Source organism: Macrobrachium nipponense, chromosome 26 (genome assembly GCF_015104395.2).
Source record: "Macrobrachium nipponense isolate FS-2020 chromosome 26, ASM1510439v2, whole genome shotgun sequence".
Taxonomy (NCBI): domain Eukaryota; kingdom Metazoa; phylum Arthropoda; class Malacostraca; order Decapoda; family Palaemonidae; genus Macrobrachium; species Macrobrachium nipponense.
Window position 1 is genome coordinate 75,646,823 of NC_087215.1, and position 22,500 is coordinate 75,669,322.

General features: G+C 37.5%; 1 protein-coding gene across 5 annotated transcripts in view; it reads left to right on the forward strand.

The window, feature by feature from the left end:
* LOC135200451 (cystathionine beta-synthase-like) overlaps positions 1–22,500 on the forward strand; it is a 189,514-nt gene that overhangs the window by 82,078 nt on the left and 84,936 nt on the right. The window contains exon 1 of one of the 5 annotated variants that reach the window (XM_064229104.1): positions 21,389–21,739. The exons of the other annotated variants lie outside the window; for them this stretch is intronic. Coding sequence (XP_064085174.1) covers positions 21,404–21,739 — 336 coding nt within the window. The 5' untranslated portion in view covers positions 21,389–21,403. Of the gene's footprint in view, positions 1–21,388; positions 21,740–22,500 lie in introns of those variants that run through there. 5 annotated transcript variants of the gene reach the window in all.

Below are 22,500 nucleotides of genomic sequence, written 5' to 3' on the forward strand. Positions count from 1 at the left end.
TCGGAGCAGTTTTGAAAGATTTGCGAACATCACTTCTGGGTGTTTTAGCACCAGTGGATATTTTATTGGAGTGGTGCGTCTACTTGCAAATTCTTTACATTTGAGGTACCTGGAAAGACCCAGACTATCACCAGACCGTATGGGAAAAATGGCTATTCGTGGCCAAATCTATATAGACCTCGGCGTGGACAATGCTAAGGCTACATCTCAAGTCATTTATTTTTTACTTTTTTATATATTTTATTATTATTATTTTTTTTGCCAACCGTCGGTATGTTTATTTTTCCAGTTATGAGCCTACTTTTTTCTTTTCACTTATATATATATTTAATTTTCTTGTACCTTTACCTTGGGGCATTGTATTTCCATTCATGTATGAATATTATATTTCTTTTCCTTCAAGTTCACGCGCAGCAATTTATTATATCGGTACTGTGAATAATGTTGCTGAATAAAACAAGTTTCTTTTGGATGAACCTCACCGATCAGAGACATTATTTATTGATATAGTCTGTCCAGTACACAATATAGAAATGGGTGTATATAGTCCTTTGATTCCCGAGGGGCTAGTACTAAACTCGGCCTCCCATTGAGCTTCCGCCATGTTTAGTACCATAGTAGTTTCACATCACCGGTGCATCTGATGTCTAGGCCAGTCCCTTACGACGCTCCTGATTGGCTGTTGATAAGCCACTCACAGGACTGGAAACTATCAGCCTCTCTCGAGAGAATTCACGTAGGCAGGATATATGTTCCACTCCTCCTGAGGGATAAGTCTTTCAAAAGTGTCCCTCAGGAGAGGTGGAGCAAACATCCTGCCTATGCGAACTCTCTCGAGAGACTGAGAGTTTCCAACCCTGTGATTGGCTTACCAACGGCCAATCAGGAGCGTCGAAAGGGACTGGCCTAGACAATAGATGCACGGTTGATGTGAATCTACTATGGCACCTCGGATATGACGCGTAGATATGACAAAGTAGTACCGTTTAAACATTCTCTTGCGGATCAGTTTCTTCATCTCATCTCTGAATGACGTAGTTGCTAAATCTTGGTTCTGGAAAGGGTCGTTTGATTGAATGACTGTGATGTCTGGGGAATCGTTCGTAGGAATTGAAGGCAATACGAATAAGGTAGCAACTTTTTTTTTTTTTTTTTTTTTTTTTTTATATAAAGTGACCCACGTTAAAGACTTGTTTAGCAATGTCGGTACTGTAGTTCTTGTGACTGATTTGGTGCTGTTGTTGTTTTTTCAAGTTTAAATTCATTTTCTCGAGTCGTTGTGGTGTCTATCATATAAGAACTTTCAAAAATCAGATAGAATTAAGATTTGGTCTTAATTTTGATCGATTAACTTTAACTTAACTTACCTGAAAGGTTTGTGTGTGTGTTTGTGTGTGTTACAGAGAGAGAGAGAGAGAGAGAGAGAGAGAGAGAGAGAGAGAGAGAGAGAGAGAGAGAGAGAGAGAGAATGTATGGCCTAACGTTCTTGTTTGATTTTCTTACAGGAGTGAATATTTTTATATTTTTATAGGTTGAAGTATTTCTGCAAGGATATATTTAACTTTAACTCACTAAAAGTCATTCCGAGAGAGAGAGAGAGAGAGAGAGAGAGAGAGAGAGATTTTGGCCTAACATTCTTGTTTGATTTACTCAAAGGAGAGAATATATTTTTATAGGTTGAAGTATTTTTGCAAGGATATTATTTAACAACTGAAAAATCATTCCGTAGGAGAGAGAGAGAGAAGAGAGAGAAGAGAGAGAGAGAGAGAGAGAGAGAGAGAGAGCTTGTGTAACTAAATTTTCAGAGTTACCGGTGCAAAATGACAGGCGTGTCCCGTTTTCTGTCACTTGTTCCCTGGATTTTAAAATTGTTTCCGAAGTTTCAGGGTCACTCTGGAATTTGTAATTTCTGTTGGACAGGATTTATCCGAAGGAGTATTTCCATTTACCGTAATTACCTTATTATTATTATTATTATTATTAGTATTATTATTATTATTATTATTTTTATTATTATTATTATTGGTAGATGAATACTGATAATCAGTACTGTTATTTTTAAAAAATTCATAATCATTATAATTAATGATAATGGTATATCGTAATTTTTGTTGTTGTTTATAATGTATTTTTAAAACTTAAAACATTACGGTTTACGATTAAACATTAAATTTTGAACTGCAATATATAAATATATATATATATATATATATATATATATATATATATATATATATATATATATATATATATAGGCTACCTTTCAGCCCGTCTTCTTCCCTTATGAATTTTATGAATAGGAAACGGAGCTTCAGTCTAGTTCAGTTTACATAACGTGGGCGGTTTAGGCATCGATTGCAAACTCTTTTTGAACTACAGTCGCTTTCCTTTTTTTTTTTTTTTTTTTGTTTTTTTTTTTTTAATGGGACCCTGGCAACTCCAGCCTTTGTCTTTTGACGAGAAATCAAACCATAATCTTTTATGGTCGCTTTTTATGGCCGCCTGGATGATCTCGTCTTAGCCTTGGTAAATATGCTTTCTTTATAGTATTTTTCCTTTTATTCGTTTTTGCCTTTTTAGCTGTCTAAAAGAATACTATTGTGCTCGGTTTGTCCGTCCGTCCTTCTGCACTTTTTCTGTCCGCCCTCAGATCTAAAACACTACTGAGGCTAGAGGGCTGAAAAATGGTATTTTGATCGTCCACCGTCCAATCATCAAACATACCAAATTGCAACCCTCTAGCCTCAGCAGTTTTCATTTTATTAAAGTTTTAATTTAGCGATGGATCGTGCATCTGGCAGCAGCTTTTTGGTAGGCATGGGACAGAAGTGAAACACTGCTGGTGACCGAATGTAGCTGATGGTTTTAAACGATGTACAGGAAAGTCGGTTGCGCCGAAGTTTTTACTTTGTAAAGCGAATTGTCTACTAAGCTTGGTTATTGGCGAAAATAATTTGCGGTTTAGTTCCCATGTATATATTACAGTAATTTGTTTTTTGTAATGGAAATGATTATATCAAAATCATGCAACGCTGTTCTTTTGAAATTTTACTGGCCTTATGCCAGCTATGATTCTTGCTGTCGATAACTGCCCTTGAAGCGTAAACTTTGAAAGAAACTTCTTACGTAAATTATAAGATTGTAGTACAAACGCTCGATTATCGCGTGGTAGCAACCGACTGAGCCTAACTAGACATGTATGGGGTCTCTCTCTCTCTCTCTCTCTCTCTCTCTCTCTCTTCTCTCTCTCTCTCTCATGAGATAATATGGTTCGTTCAGGAAGAAAATGTGCACCATTTCTTTATAAAGAGCTTTTTATATATTATATATGTATATTTATACTCATATAATATGTATGTATATATATATATATATATATATATATATATTATATATATATATATATATACACACACACACACATACATATATATATATATATATATATATATATATATATATATATAAAACATACAACATATATACACATAATATGAATTATATTTTAATATCAAGCATAATGTACAGTGTAATAATTTATGTTCACTTGTATATTGGTAATGGTTCACCGATGGATTATTTAGTGTGTGAATATTAAATACAGTGGATAAAGGTCAATATCTTAAGTTTTGATCCAGTAAATAGAATTGATATTAAACTTATTTTAATTGGAAGTTAGTACGTGTGCTTACAGTGGCCTCTTTCTTATGTAATACTTATATATTTTGTACTACAACACTGAGCAGTATGCTAACAAGTGATGGGGAACTACCCAAGGTGAATGATATGATACAAATATTTTTTGATGTGAAGTTCTTCTTTAATATTTTTTTTTTTTTTTTTTTCAATTTTTCGGCCTAGCCAACTCTACTTTGTACGATTCATTCAATTTTTGGCGTTCCTGTAGGGATTACCACCAAAAATCTTTTTGGAACTCTTCAAGTATTCTGTTTTAAAAGGAAATAAAAAAATTGAACTTGATAGCGTTTTTTCATTTTAATTCTTCACTTCATTGGCGCTTACACCAGACACTCCCTGTCTGTTGCTAGGCTTACTAAGACCCACTGATGCCCTCAATTTGCCCCGTAGCGGGTGTTGTAAGCTCCACCAGTACGTTATTGCTAATTAAAGAATGATACTCAGTCCTACGCGTAGGTTTCATTTGATTTGTTGCGATATAAGGTACTAGTTATTTGCAGAGAAATTTCTCTCTGGTGATTAGAAATTCATTTCACGATATAGTGTGGTTCGGATCCCACAATAAGATGTAGGTCCCGTTGTTAGGTAACCAATTGGTTCTAAGCCACGTGAAAAAAAATCTAATCCTTCGGACCAGTCCTAGGAGAGCTGTTAATCAGCTCAGTGGTCTGGTTAAACTAATAAGGTATACTTACCTTTTGGCCTAAACTCTTTATTCCATTTCCATTCCATTTCCAAGATTCAAACTGAAAACTGTCCTACAGCTTTTGGTTCTGCTGGGAGAGGGCAGTGGGTCACAATGAGCGAGCGAGTGACTGAACTCTCCTCCTCTCTGGACCAATCGCATGCATGATTTCGATATGATTTCTTCACGTGAACTCGGCCATGTTTACTTGTTCCAATCAACCTCACGAACGTTTACCATTGTTACGGATTTGAGCTTATCTTTTCTTTCTCTTCTTCTTCTTCTTCTTCGGGTAAATTTAGACTTAGGGAATATATAGAGTCTAGTTTGATGATGTTGATCAAGTCTTCACTGCACGAAGTTGAATTTTCCAGGCCATGGATTCCTGTGTTTTTCTCTTAGTTCTAAATTACGCGGGACTGTCTTCGTGGTACATGGAAAGTCATGTAAATTAGCAGCAAGGTCTTACACACACACACACACACACACACACACACACACACACAAGTATGCGTGATATGTCCTTATCCGTCTGTTGTGTTGGCTGAAGTGACAGGTCATTGTCATTTCTGTATCAGGTCCAAAAGGCATACTATAGTAGATTTCAATCATGGCCACCGCAGATGACATCTCCGTATACATTTCTCTTTGGGTTAAGGGTTATTCCCCAGTCAAAGTGTGTGTGTGTGTGTGTGTGTGTGTGTGTGTGTGTGTGTGTAGGGTTGTCACTAAATCACATATAACCGTCCATATTCTGAGACAGCACGCCGGAAATAACGAACTAGTTCGAATTCATTGTATCGGGAGAGAGTAACTTACACGGATCTATCTCCCTAGAGATAGATAGCGCCATTTCGGTTGATGTAGAAATGACTGTGAGTTATCCGTGATTCCATATTATCTATGTCAAACCCAGGGGGAGACAAGTTTGAATCCTGGACAGAGTATATATATATATATATATATATATATATATATATATATATATATATATATATATATATATAATATATATCACATACATACATACATACAATCGTTATATGTACTTAGTATGGTACATACAAGTACTAAATTATGTCAGTTGATTGTGATTCTTGATTATAGGCGTCACGTGTGGCACCTCCTAGCCGGCCCCCCTCCCCCCCCCAACCCAAATTACTCATCCGGGCACTCGGTCAGGGAGAGAGAAAAAAATATTAATCAAAAATATTCTCGAAAAGATTACACGCGAACGAAGGAAATTTTTTATCGAAATTATTAAAGATGAATAGTCATGTCACGAGAGGAGGAGCGTCTTGGTTGATTTTAGAGTGCGATTCTCTCTCTCTCTCTCTCTCTCTCTCTCTCTCTCTCTCTCTCTCTCTCTCTCTCTCTCTCATTTCGTTAGGATGACCTTCGAAGAAAAAAATTATAATGTTACTACTGCTACTACCAAAAATAATAATAATAATGGTAATAAAAATATTAATATAATAAAATAATAATATAGAATATTAATAATAATAATAATAATAATAATAATAATAATAATAATAATTATTATTATTATTATTATTATTATTTTTTTACAACAACAACAATGATAATAATAGCAGTCTATACACCAAAACTACAAAACGGCATATATTATATTAATCTTGTAATGAAAGCATCGTCCACCTCTCTCTCTCTCTCTCTCTCTCTCTCTCTCTCTCTCTCTCTCTCTCTCTCTCTCTCTCTCTCTCTCTCTCTCTCTCTCTCTCTCTCATCTCCTAAGGATGACCTTAGAAGAAAAAATGATTAGTGCGTGGTGAAGGTAAATCATATGTTTTGACCCTGCGTGGTAAACACGACACGCTTATTTGCAAGGAAAATGGCTTGGTCAAATATGTTGTCTTTCTCGTCAGAAAATAGATTGTTCCGTGAGAGAGAGAGAGAGAGAGAGAGAGACTATGATTTTTATATTTCTTGCAAATATATCTGTGTATTCATCTCCAGAGAGAGAGAGAGAGAGAGAGAGAGAGAGAGAGAGAGAGAGAGAGAGAGAGAGAGAATTTGATTAGCTTTTTAAACTCAACAATGCATCCTGTTCCAAGTATGTTTCTATGTCGCCTGTGATTGAAGGTCAGCTATGTATCGTTTTATATTTATTTTGTTCCGTTTTATTGTTTATTCTTTTAGGTGTATATTTATATATATATATATATATATATATATATATTATAATTGTTTTAAAACGATGCTGTTACTGTGTTTTCTCTACTAAATTAGACTTTGATATTCCATCATCTATCATTTTCTCAAGAAAAAAGAAAATCCACGGTAAAAAAATACATGTAATTAGAGCAATTATTATTATTGATGATGGCATTAACTGTATAATTTATGTAATTTTGAGTTAGCCGTGGGAAATTACGTTTGGTTTGTGCAGATGTTTTTTTTTGGTTACCTTTTATAGCTCAGGCGCGCCTTTTGATCCGTCTGTATCCATTATGGAATATTTTTTTTAATAGATCAGGGCGATATGAGTAAAGCGATATCAACCTGTAAAGAGAGACAAGTCATCGGCGTTGCTAATACCTTGGATCAGTGGTTCCCAAACTGGGAAAATTTCACCCCCTTGGGGGGAAATTTGAAGCTACCAGGGCGGGGAAACGATTACATTACCTAATAACCAAAAAAATCTCTGATGGATTTACTCTCGTCTGAGAGAGAGAGAGAGAGAGAGAGAGAGAGAGCCTGTTTATCAGTATGTTTGTACATTTGAAAGATAAATTAGTAAATAGTCACAGTGTGTTTTAACTAATCTTTCCTTCATACACATGAAGGGGGAAATCTGGATGGCCGAACTGGGTGCAGGGGGAAATGACAGAAAAAAGTTAGATTCTCGGGCATTCTGTTGAGGTGTGTGAGAGGTGTATTTCTGGTGATAGAAGTTCACTCTCGACGTGGTTCGGAAGTCACGTAAAGCCGTTGGTCCCGTTGCTGAATAACCAAAGGTTCCATGCAACGTAAAAACACCATACAAACAAACAAACAAGTTTATCGTTGCCATGTGTTCATTTCCATCATATTTCACGGTGAAAGCTGTAAGCCAAATGAGTTGTTAGCAACTTGAGCGCTGATGGGTCGGGAAGTTTGGCCAAATTCGTTGCAACCGGGTACTGGACCTTCGCTGAAATAGTTGGGACGTCATACCTTAAAAACTAACAAAAACTAACCAAAGATTCTTCCTAAAAACAATCTCATTATGTTCCCGCACCCAAATTACTTGCGGGTTGCTTTTTTTTTTTTTTTTTCTAACCAACTTAACACCCAACCTAACCTAACCTAGGGACATGGCAAAAAAAAAAAAAAAAAAGGGGGTCTGGTGCAATACCAGTATGCATCTCGGAAGAATACCAGGTGCGGAGTAGTTAGGTTTAAATATCTATTATGTCATGTGTGGAGGAATTGTTAACACCCTGGACTCTCACTTGAATGACCAGGGTTCGCTCCCGATGTGAGTCGGAAATGTATTTTTGTGGAACACGTTCCCATGTGTTCATATATATATATATATATATATATATATATTTATATTAAAATCTGAGTGGATCATCATTGTTTGTCCGCCCCGGGTGGGGAGGGGTTAGTAGGGGAACGGGAGGGTAGGGAAGACATGACACATCCACCTTCCTCTTTCAAACCTGTTTGTCCGGCCCTGGTGCAGGCGGGGTAGGTAGGGGATCAGGAGGATAGGGTAGACATGACGAGCAGCGCCAGGTTCCAGCACATTGTATTACACACCATCAAGCTTTTATATATATGTTATAAATATATAATCTAGGGAATTATGAATGTCGGTGCAACAGCTGAGACATGACTTAAGTTCTTCAGCAGATGTGAACTGTGAGGAATATTGTGTGACTGACCTGTCGTTAGGGAAAATTGCTGTTGGGAACATTATTGCTGTTATACAATTAATGCAGTATTGCCATCCCCGCCTTCAACCCCAAGCATTACGCTAAAGAAACTGCCTTCTCATTTTCCTCCATTCAGGAAGTGGTAATAATGTAGAAGGGGGTGCGTTCTTTTGCCTTGCACTAACTTTGCTTGTTTGCGTGTTTACGTATGAACGTGACTGATTTTGTATGTTATAGTTGCTTATTGTTTGCTTGGATTTAAGTCTTTTTGTGTATGCGTATAGTTGTGTATGTTTTGATAATGTTTGACGAATGTATGACTTCACTTTGCTTGTGGCTTACTTCTATGTATGCCCTTGTTTATTTTTCATCATGTTTTTTTTATGTATTTGCGTATGTGTGTACGGACATATTTGCTTAACTCTGGTAAGAACACAAATATATTTAATGACTTCTGTATAGCCATCTGTACGTTAGCAATACGTACCAAAACGAAGGCGCTCTTGTTTTGTTTATCCTTAATACCTGCTCTCTCTCTCTCTCTCTCTCTCTCTCTCTCTCTCTCTCTCTCTCTCTCTCTCTCTCGTGCTATTATTGGCATCCTTTTTTATCCCCCGTTCCCCCTTGTTCACAATTTAACCGCGCTCGTACCTTCCTGGTATATTAATCACATTTTTTTTTTTTAACGTTGGGGCTCTGGAACCCCACGGAAGGAAGGTCGTGCGTTCATCCCTTTTCCATTTAATCAAGAGTTTAGCCTCTTATTACCCTTCTCCTCTTTTTGGCATGCGTTTTTCCGTTTAATTCTCTCTCTCTCTCTCTCTCTCTCTCTCTCTCTCTCTCTCTCTCTCTCTCTTGGAATCTGTTCTTGTCTTGGAAGATCACTGGATTTGTTTATTATATTGCTCATGTGTATAGAGCTCTTTCCCTTACGTTTGTCCATTTTGGTTTTTCTCTTTGGATTTCCCATTTGGTTTTTTCCCTTTGGTTTTAACCAATTTGGGTTCATCCCTGTGGTTGAACCAATTTGGTTTTATCTCCTTTGGTTTAACCAATTTGGCTTTATCCCTTTGGTTGAACCAATTTGGGTTTATCCCCTTTGGTCAAACCAATTTGAGTTTATTCTATTTTGGTTTTGTTTTTCCATCTTGATTTCCCTCCCCCCTTGGTTTAAGCATTTTGGCTTTATCCCCTTTGGTTTAACTAATTTGGCTTTATTCTATTTTGGTTTCCCATTTTGGTCTTTCCCCCCGCTTGGTTTAACCATTTTGCTTGTTATCTCTTTGGTTTTCCCATTTTAGTTTCCCCTTTGGGTTAACCAATTTGGTTTTATCGGCCTGTGGATTTCCTTTGGTTTCCCATCTTAGTTTTACCCTTTGGGTTTTTTTCCCTTTGGTTCCCCCTTCGATTTTCCCATTTTGGTTTTCCCTCTGGTTTTGCTCTCATAGGTCTTTCCTTCTGAGTTATTATTCCTTTTGTTTTTTTTTCGTCTTTGAACTATTATATAGTTTTTAACTGGTGCGTCCCTTTGGTTTTCATTTGACTCTACTCTCTCTCTCTCTCTCTCTCTCTCTCTCAAACACACACGCTTACTTATATACCAATGTATTAATATCTGCTCAATTTACCGTCGTAAGCACAAAGGGCTTAGAGTTAATCTTTGTCATTAAAGGGGAAAGATTCCTTCCCTCCCTCGAATCGGCTTTTTATATTGGCGGCTAGGGAAGGTCTTCGTTCGTTCGGGGACTACACATCGTCGTCGTCATTAGGTAAGAAGGAAGAGCTGGTAGGTTTCAAGTACGGAGACATTGCTCTGAGAGAGAGAGAGAGAGAGAGAGAGAGAGAGAGAGAGAGAGAGAGAGAGAGAGTAAAGAGAGAGAGAATGAATGTGTGTGTTGCGTGTACGTATGGAGAGAGGGACTGAGACAAAAGGAGGAGAGAGAGAAGAAGAGACGAGGAGAGGAGACGAGAGAGAGATGAGACGAGAGAACATGTTTGTTTGTTGCGTGTGTATATGAGAGATAGAGAGAGAGAGAGAAAATGTGTGTGTATGTGTGTACATAACTATGAGAAAGACTGAGACAAAGAGAGAGAGAGAGAGAGAAGAGAGAGAGAGAGAACACGTTTGTTTGTGTGTGCGTGTGTGTATAAAAGAGAGAGAGAGAGAGAGAGAGAGAGAGAGAGAGAGAGAGAGAGAACATGTTTGTTTGTTGTGCGTGTGTGTATATGAGAGATAGAGTATGTGTATGTATGTGGATGTGCCTGTTTCAGAGAGAGAGAGAGAGAGTGAGTTACAAGGAGTTACAAGGATCAGGATGTCTCAAAGACTTGTTAGTCCATCCGAGGAGACATCGTGTGCTCACTCATCTGTAGGAGCAGGTTTTACTGTTCATTCACAATGTCCTGATGTCTAGCTTCGTTTTAAACTCTTCCACACTGTTGCCGTTTACAACTTCTGGTGGCAGTTTTACTTCCACGTGTCACTTATCTCGTAGTGAAGAAGTTCCCACAATGGGATGTGTTGTATCTCTTCAGTTCTAGTTTCCATCCATTATTTTTTGTCGGGTTTTCGTTTAACGTAAGTAGGTTACTGTCTACTTTTGTTATGCCTTTCAGAATTTTGAATGTTTCTATTAGTTGTCCTCGCAATCGTCGTGTTTCTAAGCCTTACATGTTCAGGCTCTTTAGTCGTCTTCGGTAACCTATTTGCCTGATGGATGGAATTAACTTTGTGGCTCTTGCTTGTACTCCTTCTAATCTATTTATGTCTTTTTTAGTGTTGGTGACCAAAACTGTACTGCATATACAATATGAGGTCTAAACTATTGATGTGTAGAGCTGCAGCACCGTTTCCTTGTTTCTGTATTTGAACTGCCTCTTTGTGTAACCCACTAGTTTCTGTGCCTAGAGAGAGAGAGAGAGAGAGAGAGTGGGGGACCGAGGTTGCCTCAAGTGTTATTTATTATTATTATTATTATTATTATTATTATTCCGCTGGGCGGGGCCAAAATGGCCACTCCCTCCTAAAGGAAGCCTCCACCGAATATGAGATTAAAAGAGAGGCAATGACTCCCCCCTCTGCTGTAGAACTTTCTCAGAGGAGTTTTGTAAGTATCTCTCACGTGACGTGGCGTGCCAGAGTGCCGTGCCCGAGGTGGAAATGAATGTACGATAATTCCCTTAAACGTCGCCGGATAACTGTTATTCGAAGCCCACTAATTCGAGTGGTTCCAGGAGAGTTCGATCGTATTGGAAGTTTGGGTGCGAAGGTCGCCATGGTGTGATTTCCGTGGCTTTTGTTGGCCAGTTTTTGTTGGTCAGTTTCTCAGGGTGTACAGTAATTCTGAATTGAAATGATGTACGATCTCTGTGTATTATAGAATTTTATTTTTGTCTTTATTTTTTCATTATTTGAGTTGTTTTGATGAACAGTATTTTGCAGTGTGACAATTCAACCTGTCGGCATTTGGAGTAGTGCAACCAAATTCTGTTACCCTCTCTCTCTCTCTCTCTCTCTCTCTCTCTCTCTCTCTCTCTCTCTCTCTCTTGATGACCCACAATTAATAATTACCCAAGGTCTCTAAATCAGAACCATGATTATCAAAAAAGACATTGTATTTGTAAAGAGCAACCGATTAGGTAAGTGAGCCAAATTCTGAAAGTAGCATAAATCACGATGAGAAACAAAAAATAACTCGAATAGGAACCCTAAATAAACCCGGGGATTGGACCAAAACCCGTCCACACATCCCTTTCTCTCCAACAGCTAAGCATCTTTAAACCTTAGTCCAATACACAATAAATCACAAGAATTCTCCCAGGCCAAAAGGAAAAAATATACCAGTCACAGTCAAGTCTTAAGTACCCCTCCCTTTCTTTTTTTTTTTTTTTTTTTTTTTTTTTTTTTTTGAGATTTAAATTTGTTTTTTGTTTTTTTGGAGAAAATTTTTAAATTTTTATTTTTTTTAGATTACCTACCAGATCCATCTGGGAAAGAAGGAATCCCACAAAAATAAATTGCAAATAAAATAAAAGTAATAGTAATCAGTTCTCCTGGTATAAAACTTCTGAAATAAATGTTTAAGATGTAAAAAGACAAAGATGCAATCGGGCATAAATGTGAGTATGCTTATCCATTTCAGCAGCAAACGAACACGCTAAAAAAAAAAAGTCTATACCGACTGTAGCGGGTGCAATTGCCCAACTGCTTCTCATCTCCCTTATCATATAGTGGAACAGACTCTCACGCACTTATGTACGTACGTATGGTTATAATCTCCCACCCACGAGACTGATCAAAACCAGATCGGAAGTGTTATCAAATTCCGGCCGTGCACAAACACGCGTGATCTCCATGCCCTTGGTCACCTACTATGCTTATAAGCGAGCTGAGCTGATTCGACACTCTTTTGGTGATTGCGCCACCTCCAAAAATGATGAATTCTTGATTACGAAATCTCTTGCCTCGCCTCCGTGAGAACCAGTGATGAGGACAGCAAAAATGTTCCGACACACTCGCTTCTCTGATCTCCTGAGCTGCTGAGATTCTGCTGTCCTTCCCACAGAGCAGCAGAAACAGTCTGTGTAGGCACCTGCATAATTGCTGAATGATGTAATATCCGCCGAGTACCAGAAAATGCCGACTCCATATATTCATAATACCTATTTCATATATATATATATATATATATTATTATATATAGATATATATATATATATATATATATATTCCAGTATAAAAGGCCCATATATTTTGGTGTCCTTACCTTTAAACCAGAAGTGTTTTAATAGGTCTTTTATACTTGAGACGTATCCTGTTTTAACAGAAGAATTTACACACACACACACACACACACACACACACACACACACACACACACACACACACACATATATATATATATATATATATATATATATATATATATATATATATATATATGGTTTTATTTTGTTCAGTGTGTTTAGGTTGCCAGTATTTAGTCTAATTGGAATTTATTTTCTTAATTGCTTATTACTTTGGATTCATCAGTAAAAGTATCGTTAGTAGATTCGCCCCACATCCAGTTTAATTTGAATGCGTGATGTCATATCAAATAAAACTGTTTAACTTGTCATATAATACTGACCATACACCTGAACGCTGTTCTTCTCTGTCCCTATTGGTATTTGAAGTCAACATATCTCGATTCCTCAGCAGAAAGCAGAGTAACCTCTCGAAAGCATTGTCATATTCAGTGAGAGGTGGTGAAGGTATTCCCCCTAGAAAAGGTAACCTCCCCAGAAATATGTCCCCAAAATAGGATGTTGGTCTGAAGGACGTCACTAGAATATTTTTTTAACCAAAGAAATTTCTTGGGAGAGGTCAGCCGCCTTTTGGAAGAATTTCTGAAAAACGTCCCTTTATTTTGAGTTTTAAAATGACCCCCAGTCCGGAGGAACGCGTTGAAAACGGTCCCTTTTGTAAAGGAATGTATCGTGGGGGAATAGTTTCACTTCGCCTATAGGAACTGTACGAAATTGGTCCACTTATCCATAGACATTTCTTGAAAATAAACTAATTATGTTAGAGGAGTTTTTGAAAATGGTCTCCCGTTCTAGATGAAGGTTTTAAAAAAACCGTGCCCTTTCCAGGGAATGTCTGCTATTTAAATAGCTTCTTGAGGTACTGATTCAAGATAGACTATTTCTCCTCTTACTTGCTTTGTAACAATTAGGTTTGAAGTACTCCATTTCTTTCCTTCTGAAGTTTTATGATGTGAAATAATTTACCTGCTTTGTAACAATTAGGTTTGAAGTACTCCATTTTGTTCCTTTCTGAAGTTTTATGATGTGAAATAATTTACTTATTCTTTTAGATTCCTCGTCTATTTTTTTGTTATTATCTCCATTTCTTGTCTGTGGTGCATTTTCAGTAGGTAACGTTCGGCGTTTTTCTTTCCTAATATGAAATCTGTTTAGAGTGAATCCAACCGTCCATTTCCCTCCCTCTTTGACGGACCTCCATGCCTTCAAAGCTTTCATGACCCCAGTTCCCTGCGGTTAACAAAGACCATTCTGGATAATAGAGGGTTTGAGGAAATCAGAAGACGTATCCAAATGGCCCAGAAAAGGTGACCTTTCCCCCCGCCTTTTCTCCAGCGTTATTTATTCCGCGTGATTTTTGTTTTATCACGGTTTTCTCTTTTATGATTTTATTTTTCCTTGAATGTCGCTGTTATTAGTGTTTTCTCTTCCTTCGTTGTTGTTTATTCCCCTCTCATACTGTTTTTCCACCTTCGTCTCGTAGCTCTTTTTAGTTGTCTGTAAAAGAAAACTGTTGTGCCTGCTTTGTCTGTCCGCGGTTGTTCTTTCCGCCCTCAGATCTTAAACACTACTGAGGCTAGAGGGCTGCAAATTGTTATGTAGATCACCCACCCTCCATTCGTCACTCTTTCCAGATGACAACCCTCTAGCCTCGGTAGTAGTCATTTTATTTTAAGGATAAAGTTAGCCATAATCGTACTTGTGGCAGCTCTGTAAGTACCAACAAAGGCCACCATGGCTCAAAGTTTCATGGGGCGCGGGTGAGATTTTCACGAGCCGTGGATGAGAGTTTTTTTTTTCACTTGTTTTGTGTTGTTTGACCTTTCTCTTCTTCTTGCGTCCATTTTCAGCCGTTGCTCGAAAATGCCAGAGCCACGAGGCCGTCGCAGATGGCCTGATAGTCGCGGATTCTGACACTGATTAAACTGGAAATGAGCTCAAGCCGGAGATAAAAGAATCTTCTGACCTCATTACCGGATCTTAGCCCGGGTTTTTGCCTCATTATCTAATTGTCCTAATTATTCTTCTTATTTTTTTTTCTTCGCTTGATCAGCAGAGGCATCACCTGCACAGGTGTTATTTCACCGTCGGATATGATTATTGCTTTGGCCTCTCTTGTATCAGACAGTTTCATCCTGTTTTAAAACACTTTTATATGAGAGGAAAAGAAGAGAGAGGAGAGAGAGAAGAGAGCAGAGAGAGAGAGTAGAGAGAGAGAGAGAGTGAGAATGAGAAGAGAGAATAGGACGGAGAGAGAGAGAGAGAGAGAGAGAGAGAGTAAAAATTTATATTTTTGTGCTAATTAGGATCTCTTAATGAGAGAGAGAGAGAGAGAGAGAGAGAGAGAGAGAGGAGAGAGAGAGAGAGAGAGGAGAGAGAGTAAATTCATTACCATTGTGCATATCAGGAGCTCTTAATGAGAGAGAGAGATTATAAATTTAGTACCATTTCGCTCATTAGGAGTTAATGAGAGAGAGAGAGAGAGAGAGAGAGAGAGAGAGAGAGAGAGAGAGAGAGAGAGAGAGAGAGAAAGGTACTGCAACCTACGTAGTAGGTGTATTGATTGAGAAAGGTCTTACCATCTCCATCTCCCCCGTGATACCAATTTTAATATTCGTTTGCGAATTACGTCGTTCATAGTAATATTTAGATATTATTTATATCAGATATTCATGGAACGATTTTCTTGGGGTACTGGAGACACTTTATTTACCGTTTAGTACCGTAATGCATATTAATTATGATTATAACTGGGTTGAACTAATCATATTTGAAGTAATTGACATCTACTTAGTGCCATTTTGGGTGGAATTATTTCAGTATATAACGAGTCCATACTGGAACGTTTATTAGGGTACTGGTCAGTGGCGGATTTAGAGGGGGTTGGGGGTGGCTCCCGGTCACGTGGCTCCCCCCCACATGGGTATATGAATAATTAAACATTGTTTTCTTTCAATAAATCATTATTATCAGCAAAAATCTGCTAAGTTAATGATTATTTAAACAACAATGCCTATTTAATCTTCGTTGGTGAAACAAGGCTCTGTTTGACCGTAGAGTTTATCACGTTTTAATTTATTTGGTGTATTGAAATCAGGCTCTGTTTCTGTTCTGCTCAATTATGTTGTTTCCACTTACAACTGAGAATATATAAACCTGTTTCATTTGTGTCCTTTTGATTTGAGCCTTGTTATCAGTATAAGTAGTACTAAGTAAGAGTATCAGTTACGAAGACCACTTCACTTCAAGTTACGAATATAATGTTTACAACTTTAGCGTGAGGGGTAAATTTTGCACGTGTCCTGAGTAAGCTGGAGGTCGCATCACGCCTTGGTGAACTTACCAAGAGATCATTAATTACTGAATTACAGAACTTATAATAATAATAATAATAATAAATAAATAATAATAATAATAATAATAATAAAATAATAACCAACTAAGAAATCATTAATTATTGAATTACAGAACTTACAATAATAATAATAATAATAATAATAATAATAATAATAATAATAATAATAATAACCAACCAAGAAATAATTAATTATTGAATTACAGAACTTATAATAATAATTAATAATAATTAATAATAATAATAATATGATAATAATAATAATAATGAATAATAATAATAATAATAATAATAATAATAACCTACCAAGAAATCATTAATTATTGAATTACAGATCTTATAATAATAATAATAATAATAATAATAATAATAATAATAATAATAATAATAATGAATAATACTAACCAACCAAATAATTAATATTGAATTACAGAACTTATAAAATAATAATAATAATGAATAATAATAATAATAATAATAATAATAATAATAATAATAATGATAACCAATAATAATGAAATACTAATTAATTAATTAAGAATAACCTACCAAGAACATTATTATGAATTACGAATTATAATAATAATAATCAATAATAATAATAATAATAATAATAATAATAATAACCTAATAACCAACCAAGAAATCATTAATTATGAATTACAGAAATTATATAATCAATAATAATATAGATAATAATAATAATAATAATAATAATAATAATAATAATAATAATAATAATAACAACAACAACCTACCAAGAAATCATTAATTATTGAATTACAGAACTTATAATAATAATAATAATAATAATAATAATAATAATAATAATAATAATAATAATAATAATAATAATAATAATAATAATAACCAACCAAGAAATCATTAATTATTGAATTACATCTTAAAATAATAATAATAATATTAATAACCTACAAAGAAATCATTAATTATTGAATTACAGAACTTATGATAATAATAATAATAATGAATAATAATAATAATAATAATAATAATAATAATAATAATAATAATAATAATAATAATAATAATAACCAAACCTCACAGAAAATCTTAAAATGCGTCATATAATTTAAAAACATGGATTTATTTTGTCTCACGGAAAAGGCATGGCGATTGTTTATGGCATCGGTTATCATATTAATCGCTAGCAGGAGAAATTGGATATCAGGCAAGCATGAAACCTCACCGTGATGTATAGCTTGCTGGATCAAAGTCCGGTTGACAGTGGTAATTGTTCGCTAGATATAGTGCCTGACTTGGGTGGTACGTGATAATTAAGACTCTCTCTCTCTCTCTCTCTCTCTCTCTCTCTCTCTCTCTCTCTCTCTCTCTCTCTCTCTCTCAAATATATTTCCTTGATATTTTGAAGTTTTTCCAAACGTCAGTTTAGACATTCGATGCTCTCTCTCTCTCTCTCTCTCTCTCTCTCTCTCTCTCTCTCTCTCTCTCTCTCTCTCTCTCTCTCTCTCCATTTATCATTTCCTTGATATTCTGAAACTTTTCAAAATCTCAGTTTTAGACATTCGATGTTCACAGTTCTCTCTCTCCTCTCTCTCTCTCATCTCTCGGCTCTCTCTCTCTCTCTCTCTCATCTCTCTCTCTCTCTCGCTCTCTCTAAATATATATATATATATATATATTATATATATATATATATATATATATATAATATATATATATATGTGTGTGTGTGTGTGTGTGCGAATGCATTTTTTTTAATTAAGTGTGCAAAGTATTCCATGTTGTTTGTTTTGTGGGTCGTTCAAAGCCTTTAAAAAGCCTAGCTGTGAACAAGTTTATGATTTACATATTTGATATTTATGCAAATTTTTCCTTTGTTAATTTTTGCTTGCATATTGGAAGGAAAAACCTGTCTTTCCTGAATTACGATCGATTTTTACGATATTTTTAATGCCGCAAACTTGTGAATAAGACGTTGCTGTTATAATTGATTATTATTTTTATATACAGGTTAAGATTGTCATTTTTTAAAACTATTTTTGCAGTGAGCATTGATGAACGCTTTAAGATATAAGAAAAGAAATGTTTTTACAAAGATCTGAGTGTTGATTTCCCGAAGAATGGTCTCAGAATTTAATAGAAATTTTCTCATATATATATATAAAATATATATATATGAATTTTCATCACATCACTGTGATTCATATACATGCATCGAGCTACAAATGTCCTTTGATGATATCCAATTCGTTCTACCTCGGAATTAATATATTTTCATATATGTTAACCAAAGGGGGATTTTTTAGTTGATGATAATTTCGTCCTCTCGTGGGTTCGGACCAGCGCCCAGCGGACAAATCAGGACTTCAGTGACGTTATCGATTGGGCTAACAAGTTATCGATAAGGTCACTGAAGTCCTGACTTCACCTCTGTCCGCTTGGGGCTGGTTCGAACCCACGCCACGAGAGGACAAAATTATTATCAACTCAAAAATTCCCCCTCAGTTAACAAATATGAAAATATATTAATTCCGAGGCAGAGCGAATTGGATATTAAAAGTAGTAATTTTTGAATCGAGCAGTGATCCTCTACTGACAAAATGCGCTTCGTTATAAACCACTGATGTGAGTTCTATAGTCCTTAATCAAAGCCTTGAGTTCTATAGTCCTTAATCAAAGCCTTGAGTTCTATAGTCCTTAATCAAAGCCTTGAGATCATGCCCAGGTTACAACATTGGAGGCGTTTGTAGATGAGTCACGTCTTCGACTTTGTTATTTTCGGTCTTGATTTGGCCTCATCCTTTATTTTACGGGGCCTGAAAGCTTAACTCCCCCCCCCCCCCCCCCTCCCTCCCCCCCCCCCCCCCCCTCTCTCTCTCTCTCTCTCTCTCTCTCTCTCTCTCTCTCTCTCTCTCTCTCTCTAACGTAGGCGCTGTTGGCTATCTGAAAGTTATTTGTTTCATGGTCTCAGTTGATTGCTTTTTATAGCAATTATATTGCGATTATCGCGGCTTTGCAATATATCCAATTTAGAGCTACCTAATGGCTATAGCCTACGTTTTTGTGATGGCGATCGTCGTAGTTCTTTCTTGAAAGGTGGTTTCCAAAGAACACATCACTGATATATCAGCCCGGAAATTGATTTCGAGACTTTTGGCGCATTTGTTTATTAAGTCCTTTCAGCAGGTACCGCAGGTAAACAGGACATGATACATAGTACATATGTTGTGATACATATATGATTCAGAGCAATAAATGACTGTTTTTTTTTTTTTTTTAGGAACTTAAGGTTATAATCATTTCAATCATTATCCTGAAAGTACTGGACGTCTACAAGGTTTTATTTGTTTCACTTTTGAATTTTCTATAGTATATACGTATATTATATATATATATATATATATATATATATATATTATATATATATATACATACATACGTATATATACATTTAAATATATAAAAGTATATATACAATGTATATATACATGTATATATGTATATATATATATATTATATATATATATTATATATATATATATTATTATTGGGAAGCAATGTAAGACGAAAACTTGGAAATAAAAAAATTCAAAAGTGAACAAATAAAACCCCAGAGAGGTGCAGTATGTTCAGGATCAAATGATTGAAATGATACCACGAAGCAAGTTTAAAATAAGGCTGGAGTAATTGACAGATATTTATATGCTATGTCATTTAGCAATGTGAACTGATTGTTTTTAAACATCTAACTTACCTGGTAGTTATATATATATAGCTTAAGTCCCTGTGACGTCAGCTATATATATAACTGCCAGGTAAGTATGTTCATTTATTTTAATATGAAAATATCATATTGTGACCCATTGAGCCAGAAAACACAGAATTTATTCGCTCGATTGTGAACTTGTTTCTTTCGCGTTTTGGTCTTCAGTGTTTTCTTTTTTTCTACGTAAATTTTTTTAGAATTTGTTTTTCGTCTCGACATTCGACACTCGGCGACATTGATCTGTGAGTGGCAATGCAGAGTCGTGTTGCGTGGAACTCGGCTGTCCCTCGACCGTCTCCACGCTCAGGTGAGGAAGAGGTTCCACGCTGAGGTTCTTGTGGTCGAGAGAGAGAGAGAGAGAGAGAGAGAGAGAGAGAGAGAGAGAGAGAGAGAGAGAACACGGCCATCGGTCAAGGTTGTTTTTTTTTGTGACTCTCTCACGTATTGTTGTCTGCTTGATTGCTTGCACGGAAATCTAGAGGAAATATTTTTTTCGGAAGTTACTCTTTTTTTTCATATTATATATATATTTTTTTGTTCATGTTGCAGTCGTCTTCGGTCTGCTTAGTTGCAAGATATTGCATGACGTTATTGTGTCTTATCATTTGCTTATGGGGAAATGAGGAGATTTGGCCCCCTTGTGTGGGCACATGGGGTAATGCAAGGGCGATTGGAATGGGAATGGGAGATATGGGAGGTGATGTAGAGGGGGGAATGGGAACGGGAATGTGAGAGAAGGAAGGGGGATGTAAGGGGGAAATGGGAATGGGAGATATGGGATGTAGAATGGAAGAATGGGAATGTAAGGGAAATGGGAATGGGAGATATGGGATGTAGAATGGAAGAATGGGAATGTGAGAGAAGGTACTTGATGTAAGGAATGTGAATGGAAGTGAAGGGAGGGTGATGTAGGGTTGGAGAATGGGAATGGAATGGGAGAGAAGGAAGGAAGGAAGGTCATGGGATGGGTGGGTGGAGGTTATGGGGGTGGGGGTGGGGCGGGGGCTGGAGGAGCCCCCAGGTGGCGCCCTAGAAAGGGAAGGCGGGGGCGGGGGCGGGGGTGAGGCGGGAAACGACGACAGCGGGCTCCCTCGCGTGACTCCTAAGTTGGCGTCGGAAGGAAGAGGATTTGGTGGCGTTGTGGTCGGCAGTAGTGCGGGTAGCGGGGTTGGGTGCGGCCGTAGAGGAAGGGTGTGCGGGCGGCGTTCGTGTGCAGGGTCATGACCTCACACACACCAGACGCGGGCGTGAGGAGCAGCAGCAGCAGCAGCAGCCAGTTGGCGTTGGCGGGCGGTTTAGGGAGTAGCGGCAGCAATAGTGGTTTGAATGCCAACAGTGCCGCTAACGGCACTACCACCGCTGCCAGTTCATTCTTCGGAGACACCGTCGCAGCCGCCGCTGCAGCAGCCTCTGCCTCCTCCGATAGCCTCGGGACCTTCGGCGCCGCCGCCAGTGCGGGCAGCGGCGGAGGTGGAGGAGGAGGAGGAGGAGGAGGCAAGAAGGAATTCAGAGCCTCCCGGTGGTGGATGGACAAAGTGCTCGCCCACAAACAAGCTGTACGTACTCACCCACCGCCCACTCCACCTCACTCTCCGCCCATATGATCTCTCTGTCCAACCCCAGTCACCACCTGCCCCCCCACAGGGGGGGAGGGCTCCTCCCCCTACTCCCCTACTATTGTCCCCGACCCTCCTCTTTCCCCAGTACCTCTGCTGTAAGAGGGTCCTCTTGCTGTCTCCTTCTCACTCTTACCTCTTACCTCCCGACGATCACTCTCCTCCACCTCTTTCCTCCTCCTCCTCCTCCTTCTCCTCTCACTACTCCACCTCCTCCTCCTCCTCCTCCTTATCCTCTTCGGGACCTGTAGTACCTTCCACCAACGTCATCACCACCCACCTGGACCGCTGTTATCATAAACTGCTGTGGCCACGACTGGGACTTTTCAACAGCAGAAGCGACAGCATCAGAAAGCAGCAGCAGCAGCAGCAGCAGCAGCAACAGTAGATTTGTAGCAGCTCTCTCTCTCTCTCTCTCTCTCTCTCTCTCTCTCTCTCTCTCTCTCTCTCTCTCTTTCTGTCTGTTTATACTGTACTATATCTGTCAACTTCACAAGTTCTCTTCACCTTTCTCTGTCTCAGTCTCTTTGTACAGCACTCAGAGCGTGATAAGTCTCTCTCTCTCCTCTCTCTCTCTCTCTCTCTCTCTCTCTCTCTCTCTCTCTTGTACAGCACTACATATTGTATATCTATACCTATTTGTATGTACAGATCTTCCTCAGCAGCCTTGTAGCCTAGATCACACACACATCACCCACATA